An 8,484-nucleotide genomic window follows, 5' to 3' on the forward strand; every position below is an offset into this window, starting at 1 on the left:
TTGTAGGTTTTTCACCTGTTCATTGGTTCTCACTCATTGGTGAAAATAAAAAAGATTGAGTGAATTCCTGAAGTCTTCAAGTCCTCCTTTTCAAGTGTAGGAAGCCATAAAATTATAGGACACTTGACAGATGTTATTTATTTACTTTGGATTTTTGAGATTTAGTCTCAAAAATCCAGCTGTATGCAAAATCCCCGAGACGAGAATCTTTCTGCATCTTCAGAGTTATGGATGTTATTTACTTTGTTAAATGTTCACTTTTTACCCAGTTCTGGCGAAACTGCCCCAGTAAGACATCATGGTCCTGGAAAACCTCTCATCCTCAACGGTGCAGTTGACTGAAGATGGAAAAAGAAGAGTTTGACCACAGAATGAAGTTTGCTTTTCAGATAATTACTGCTTTGAGGGAGCATTGAATTAACACATCCACACTATTCAGCAGAAAGTTTAAACACTTCAGAGAGTTGCATAACAAAATCCTAGAAAACCCTAGAAAAAAAAAGTTTTATTACTTATTCATATCTCCCCCCAGAAAAAGACTTTCTCGACCAACTGACTAAAGTTGGATTAAAGCAAATTAAACACGCCTGGTGGGAATGGATTTATATTCAAACTAATCCCAAATTGGACTCTGGTGCTTCCTCCTGATTTTTGCAGACATAATGCTAGTTGTGAATGGAAGATGACTTGACTTACATTCCTAACATCTGCAGACATAATGCGGCACAGCAAGAAAAACAACAATCGGAGACAAGATTTCATTCTACACTGCAAAAACATAAAATCAGTTATTTAATCTAGTTTCTAGTACACTTAAGATAAGACAAAACTAATAAAGCTTTTAAGCTGTTAAACAATTTCTTAATATTTGTGAAAAAGTACCACTTATTTAATGTATAAAACATTTTCCACATGTTAATAGTGAACTAATCTGACAGTGGAACTAATACCTTTTCATCAGTACTGAGGAATTATTTACTTCAAACAAGCTCCAATATCTTGCTGAAGTGTTATTTGTAAGTTAGTTTTTGTTTCTTATTTCAAGTGTACTACAATATTTGTTCAGGAAATCAGACAAAAATACTTTGTCTGACCAAAAGATTTTATGTTTTTGAAGTGTAATGAATGACACAAACTAAATCGAAGTACATTTTCTCTACTAATCTAGTTTGAAGTTAGTTTTGTGAACACTCATTATATTTCCTCTTCTTGCAAAATCTCTTCATTTTATTTCCATCAATGAAAATGTTTTTTTTTTTCTTTACTTTCCTATTGAAAGTCAACATTGCTACCAACTGGAACTGAATGACCCCGGAGATACACTCAACTAAAAGACGTCTGAAATCGTCATTGTAAAGCTTGTATACCAACCATTAATTCTGATGTGTCCGTTCCAGAAACAAGCTCCGAACATGAACCCAACGTCATCAGCGTGGTCCGCCTTCACAAAGCTCGGCCTGTTGGGTGTGGGTCGATCCGTAACGTACACAAACTCATACATGTACACTGGAGCGCCAGCGTCTGGAGCCAGGAAGAACAGGTGTGAGCAGAGATGCAGACCAGAGCACAGTGGGTCAGTCATCTTTGTTTCTGACCTGTGTGGTATCCGGCCACCTGGATGGTGGGCAGCGCCATCAGCAGGTCTCCGATGACCTCCGTGAAGGCGTCTCGGATGTCCTCTGGGGTTTTTGCATCTTTCAGATACTCATCCATGATGAGATTGTTGGCTGCAGAGGTGGCCTGAAACACGGACAGAGGTTCATAAATCATATTTAGAGTTCTTTGGATGCCCTAATTTGGGGTTTTCCACTTACAATGAGATATTTTCCAATGTTATAGGTGAAATAATCCGACAGTGGTCTAGGACTTTTTCATCAATATTAAGGAATTATCAACTTAAAACAAGCTCCTGTATCTTGCTGAAAAGTTACTTGTAGACTGTTTTATACGGAAAAGGATTAGGGCCAATGAAAAAAGAAGAATTTTCACTTAAATCTCAGAATTTTGATAATTTTCTGAGATCAAAATTCAGAATTCTGAGATTAAAGTCAGAATTCTGAAAACAAAGTCTCAGTTCTTTTTTCAGTGCTCTTAATATGATTTAAGTGTACTAAGATATTTTGTAGAAATTAGACAAAATTTGTCTTTGAGTTTGGTCATCAAACAAAACAAAAAAAAAAAACTCTGATTCTTACTTTATTTAAACAGTTCTCACCAACTCACCCCTTTAGGATTAAACATGTGGACCACCGCCAGCACCGTCTCCCTGTTCATGCCTTTCTCCCAGCCAGGAGGACCGAAGGCCTGCGATCCACCAAAGGAGAACAAACCAGAATACTTCAACGTCAAACAGAAACACCTGGAATGTGTCATTGCTAAAATTTAGCGCCACCTGAGGCAAAATCCAGCCAAACTCATGGTTGGTGACTCCCATCATCACTGGGATGTTCAGAACTTCTTTCCTCTGCAGAAGAACGTCAGCGGTGCCGGAAAGGAATTCGCCGTCCACAGCGGCTCCAAGAATAATTTTGCTCTACACACAAAACACAAAACATTGTGCATGTGAAGGTTACAGAAGCAAGAAAAAAGACTCCAAACATAAAACCCAACAATTTCTCACAGCCAGAAAGGAATACACAAGTTCCCTCAAATCGAGGCCACTGAACCTCAAAGATAGCCACTGAACCACCATATTGGTAGGCAAACGCAGTGCAAAGTGTAGATAAAAGTAATTTTTTTTTCAAAAAGTTACTCAAGTAAATGTAACTGAGTAAATGTAACTATTTACCACCCAACTCTGCTCTTGATCAATGCACAAGAGACTTGTGCATTGTTGTCAACTGCATTCCAGCTGTCATGGCAGTTTGTTACAGATGCCTACCAAGATGGTGGTCAGCGACAAAGTTCCCTACAATCAGTATACTCTTAATTCTGTAATGTCAAACTTGAAATGAGTGTTTTCAATATTTCTACATCTTCCTAATAGTAGAGGCGCTTTCCTGAAAAACCTGCTACAAGAAATCCTCCTGACTTCCGCCATCTGGTGGAAATCTTAAGTATTACAGCTAACAGGCAGCAATTTTTGTTTGAATCAGCTTCTATAAGAATGGAGATTACAGGAAGGGAAATGTGAAATAAATAATTAAACATATAATGCAGTGTGAATATAAAATAAATTAAATATTTAATTTAAATATTTAAAGATTTTAAATATTTAATTTAAATAAGAACAATTTATTAGTTTACAATCCCTAAAATAACCACATTACAGAACACAGGTGGAGAGCCACAGTGTCTTTAAAGGTGCTTTTACCTGTTTGGCTACAGAAATGAATTCATCTTGAGTTTTCCCTCGGAGGCACCGGACCAGTTCTTCTGTGCTGCAGATGCAACATCCAGTAAGGTTGGCAACAATCTGCCAATAAGACAGGAAATGAGATCATTAAAAACATCGAAAAGCGTAGGGTCACACTGGACCAACATGAGGCAAATACCAGATAAGTGTGTAAAAGTCTTCAGCCATTTCTAATTTATTTATTTAGAAAAATGGGACTAGATCAACATGGATGGAAGGATGGAAACGTGAGACCATCCATCCAGACTGACCAACGGTCAATCTGTCCTTAAATTGATCCATTCACTCATCCATCTGTTGGTCCATCCATCCATCCATCCATCCATCCTGACTGCATGCTGATTAGGTAACTGAAATTAGATTCTGATGTTTGAGCCTGGTTACATCTTAAAGCTACAGGACTCTCCTCTCTTCCCTTGTGAGTTTTTCCTTTGCCATTGTTTCCTGCCAGTGGGACATGCAGAGAGCAAGTCCAAAAGAATAAATCATGGAGACATTCACCTTAGGAGTGAGTATAAACACATTCAAACATACGTGGGCCTGAAGAAGAGGCTGATCAGAAGTATAGGTCCCAATAGTTGCAACTCCACTTTGAAAGATTGCCTTGTGGAAAAGTCCTTTTGACAGGGGAGACAGAGTCTGTGCAGAAAGACGCATTCTGTAAGTTATCAGGAGGAATGGAGTCATAAATATCCAACATAAAACAGTTTTTAAAAGTGGGTGATCTCTTCCATTCCCCCAGAATGATTTTTCTTTACCAGTATGGATGCGCTGATGGCTCCTGCAGACTCCCCAGCGATTGTGACGGATTGTGGATCGCCGCCAAAGGCCTCAATGTTTTCCTGCACCCACCTGAGAGCAGCCAGCTGATCCAACAAGCCCCAGTTACCCTTGGCGTGTTCATCTCCAGTGCTTCAAAAGGAGGAAAGTTCTTGATTTCGGCAATCATTTGGACAACATCTGAACATCAGAAGTTTCTTACCTCAAGAATCCCAGGATGCCGAGACGGTACTGGATAATGACGGTCACAATGTTTTCATATGCAGTGAAAGAGGAACCATCGTACTGGGAGGCAGCACCCATAACCAGACCTCCTCCATGGATCCACACCATCACCTGAATCGCAACACAAGAGCCTGACGGTGTCAGCTGACCTTTGGATACAGGAACTACAGTTTATAGCCCACACTGTACACACAGACTCAGCCCAGACTGAGGTCGATATTTATGTTTACACATCCACATTGGTTGAACTCAGTGAAAATGTAATTGCATAATCAGTATTTACACACTACACATTGAAACATTGAAAGGTTTAAAGCAGCAGAAAACAATTGCATTGCTAATTGCTTGTTTTTCAATGCTAATTTTCCTCGTTTTTCTTTCCTTAGAAAGTTCTCATGGTTTTGGGATTTCCCACCATTAACTATGTGTAATCTCTTGTTTCTTTCCTACAGAAAGTACCCTTTGTGTGGTTAGCAATGATTTTTTCCTGGAGTCACTGACAGGGTTTTCTTCTGTTAATTTTGCATATACTCTCTCTTTTTCCCAGAAAGTACTCTTTGCTCAGTCCTGTCTGTTTAGCTGGGTCTCTTTCCTGGATTTAGGCAATGACAAATATTTTCCTGACATCTACTTTGTGTACTTTCCTTTCTGATCTACAGAAAGTATTCTTTGCTCAATTCTTTACCTCTAGTTGGGTGTTTTAACAAAGTAATCCAGTGTTACTCTGTTTAGCTATGTCTCTATCCTAGATATTCATTGATAGAGGGTATCCCACCATCAACTGTGTGTACTTTCTTTTCTTTCCTATAGAAAGCACACTTTGGTTCCCCATGTCTCTTACAAGGACATTTTAACCAAATACTCCAGCCTCAGTGTTTCTGTGTTTAGCTGTGTCTCTGTACTGAATGGAGGCATCAGCATTTGCTTTAAACTTTCTGTGCTCTCCTTCACAGAAAGTACTCTTTGCTCAATTCTTTATCTCTAGTTGGGTTTTTTGTGAGTGTATTTTAACAAGGTACTCCTGGTTCACTGTTTCTTTATCTCTGTTGATCTCTGCAGCTGTTCAACTCACCGGCAGCTTAACTTCTGGCGCGGCTTCAGCTGGAGTGTAGACGTTTAGATACAGACAGTCCTCTGAAACCTCTGGCACCGTGAAGTCCATAGACATGGCTATGGAAAAATTTACGACTACTTCTTGATCCTGGACGCACCTGAGCACAGATGGACACCAGAAAGCAGACATGAACAAGAGTCCCTGGGACAACGCTGATTTGTTTAGTGGTTTGGGGTTGTTACATGGGAGGCTGCTGTGTGCCGTCTCTTTCCCCCTCCCAGGGCTCCGGGCTCTCTGGAGCCGCCATCCGGAGGGGCCCTACAGGTGGCTTGGCGAAGGGAATCCCCAGGTACCGCTTCACCCTCCTCTCTGTGCCTTTTACAGTCACATATTCTCCTCTGATTTGGCCACTTTTCAAAGAAACCACAAGTTCGCTGCTCCCTAATGAGAACAGAGACAGGATATTACAGATAGTTTCTCTGCTTTATCGAACCAGTTACTCTTTTCAGAAATGTAAAATTTGGTTTGGTTGTCTCGTACTGGTAAAGTATCACAGAGAAAATGGCCTCCAAAAAGTTTTTAAAATGACAGAATTGATTCATCAGATTCAAAATGGCCGCCTTTGACCCTATAACTAAATCCTACAGAAAACATGTGGCCTATCCTAAGAAACTGCACAAGTTCCAACTTTGTAAAATATTATGGGACGAAACAAAATGTTGAACATTAATAAACAAAAAAGTATTTTTGAAATATCAAAACTACCTTTTATATTTGAGGTCGTTTTTTTTAAGTTTCAAAATCTTTTTGGATTAAACTTTATTGCTTATTTGTGATCTTTGTCTCATTGCGATAAAGATCTTTCTTTCAAAAACAGCAGCAAATTATAAGACCACATCTATTAAAATGCAATTAAAGTGCAATATGAATAATAAAGGAATAAAAACAAACACACCCATAGGACCAAAATACAACTCAATATTATTCAAAGCCTTTAAAAAATGCCTTAAGGTATCTTTATTATTCTCAGGATATGACATGTTGTACAGCCAACAGAAAATTATTCACCAACACTTAACACAGTAAAATATGATAAAAAAAGGTGTGCTGTGGTGGCGCAGGGGCAAAGCACAACCCACGTATTGAGGCCTTGGTCATCATCCCAGTGGTTGCAGGTTCAATTCCTGGCCTGGTGACATTTGCCGCATGTCTTTCCTGTCAAACTACTTTCAAATAAAGGCCACTAGAGCCAACAGAACCTTTAAATATATATGACAAAAAATAATCACAGTAAAAACATAACTATTAACTGATACAACAGGCAGCAAGATGTATTTAAAATGATGGTAGCAGCAGATAAAAATAAACTCCTATATTTGTTGGTTCTGCAGCTTTTTTCCTTGTTTTAAATACTTTATGCCTGATTAACAGTGACCTTAATACATTAAAAGCTCCATAGACACTTTTCTGAGGGAACTTTTACGCTTTAAAAATTATTTGTAAAAGTTTTCCTCAACCTATTGTCACTCTTAGCTACAGGTCTCCAGCTTTACAGGCTGTTTTCATTTTCAGGTTTCAAAAATCTTTTTATCCAGTAGCAGAAACAACATGTCTGACTTTACAGACTGAGAAAAGAGGCACAATTAAAAGTTGAAATACTTTTCCTACCTGGTGCTGGCTGTGCCATCACCATCAGCACAGGGAGCAGGAAAACAACGAACAGCACTGTTCTCATCTTGTGCAGCCAGGAACAAAAGACAAAGGCTTACAGTCGGCGTTCAGAGAAATAAGCCCGTTGTCCACCCCCTCCCCTCTGGTACCTTCACTCTTCACACATAACAAAGTCCAGTAACAGTCGGGTCTCTTCATACAGAATATACACTATTGATTTAACCTCTACACATAAAAAAGACCCATCCTGCTCTCTGAACCCAACAATATTTACACATGCATGATTGCCCACATGGACAGATTTGAGGGACAAAGAGTTAACAGGCTGGTCACATGTCTTTGGAGAGCAGACACAGAAACCTTAGAGAGGTTTGAGCTGCTGAGTCATGCTGGTGTAAAAATCGGAGGTGGTCCAGATTATTTGGACAGCCGGGAGAATCTCTTGTTTTTGCTCCCCGTTCCAGAAGAATGACCTCTGTGGGATTTTTCCACATACATTTGAACATTTTGGAGTCCAGGCAGCAGGTTGATTTAAATAATTATCAGTTTTCAGTTTGCAAATTTTACACTTCTTCACATCACAGTTATTTATGGAGAGCCACAAGGTTCACTTCTTGGGTTGTTACGTTTTTCTGGACTTTTAAATCTTATTAGATCATATGAAATGAAACTCTATGTCATGTTGGAGTCATTGGATTTTTATATTAATCTTTGAAATTTTTTAGAAAAAAAACTCGCAAATGTCTGAGCTTGAAATGTGGAAAATTTCCAAGAAAAAAAACTCAAATTGAGAACAATCTAAGAAAACTTTCAGAAAAAACTTGGATATTTCTGAGCTTGAAAAGCTGAGAATTTTCAACTTTTGGAATTTTTCATAGTCAAAAGTTATTTATGCCTTCGAAGTTTTGCACATTTTTTTGAGTTTCGTGAGTTGTTCCTCACACTGGTGTCTTTTTTTATGCATCTTTTCTGTGTCTGGTCTTTGTTTTTCTTCCATTACCAGTTGGATTTTTCCAAGTATAAGCTGAGGAATAATCAGATTAAAAGCAGCTGAGCCCATGCAGCTTTTAAAAATGCAGGGAGCAGATTGGGTTGGGGAACGTCATCTGTTTGCCCTACAACCAGGAGGAAAAACATTTTGTTTCATCAGGCTGAACAAACATGATGTGCTCCTTGGACCTGTTTGGATTCAGCCTCCCTCGGCCACATCTTGGACAGTGGAGGCTTATCAGCTACATGTTGCAGAACGATGGCAAGAGGGGCATGTTTCACTCAGAACGTCAGCGGATTTATGTTTTTGTTGCTTCAAACTGAGATCTGAAACCGTTTCCTGCAGGAAGAATAAAGATGTTAAACCTGAAACATGAAGATCCGGATGAAGGCCATGACAGGAGAGAAA

The 8,484-nt window shown here is 39.1% G+C and overlaps 1 protein-coding gene across 1 annotated transcript; it reads right to left on the bottom strand.

Annotated features, from left to right (window-relative positions):
- Positions 1-232: 232 nt before the first annotated feature.
- Positions 233-7,323, bottom strand: LOC106942961 (carboxylesterase 5A-like). Its single transcript, XM_015026316.1, has 12 exons — positions 7,083-7,323; positions 5,657-5,855; positions 5,433-5,571; positions 4,338-4,471; positions 4,114-4,267; positions 3,890-3,994; positions 3,314-3,415; positions 2,393-2,533; positions 2,224-2,304; positions 1,596-1,740; positions 1,372-1,521; positions 233-338 (listed from the first exon to the last, which is right to left on the bottom strand). The coding sequence occupies exons 1-12, from the start codon at positions 7,147-7,149 to the stop codon at positions 262-264; spliced, it is 1,494 nt and encodes a 497-aa protein (XP_014881802.1). The 5' UTR covers positions 7,150-7,323; the 3' UTR covers positions 233-261.
- Positions 7,324-8,484: the final 1,161 nt, after the last annotated feature.

This window comes from Poecilia latipinna, unplaced genomic scaffold, assembly GCF_001443285.1.
Source record: "Poecilia latipinna isolate Pla-1442-1.1 unplaced genomic scaffold, P_latipinna-1.0 Scaffold4727, whole genome shotgun sequence".
In the NCBI taxonomy this organism is placed as follows: Eukaryota; Metazoa; Chordata; class Actinopteri; order Cyprinodontiformes; family Poeciliidae; genus Poecilia; species Poecilia latipinna.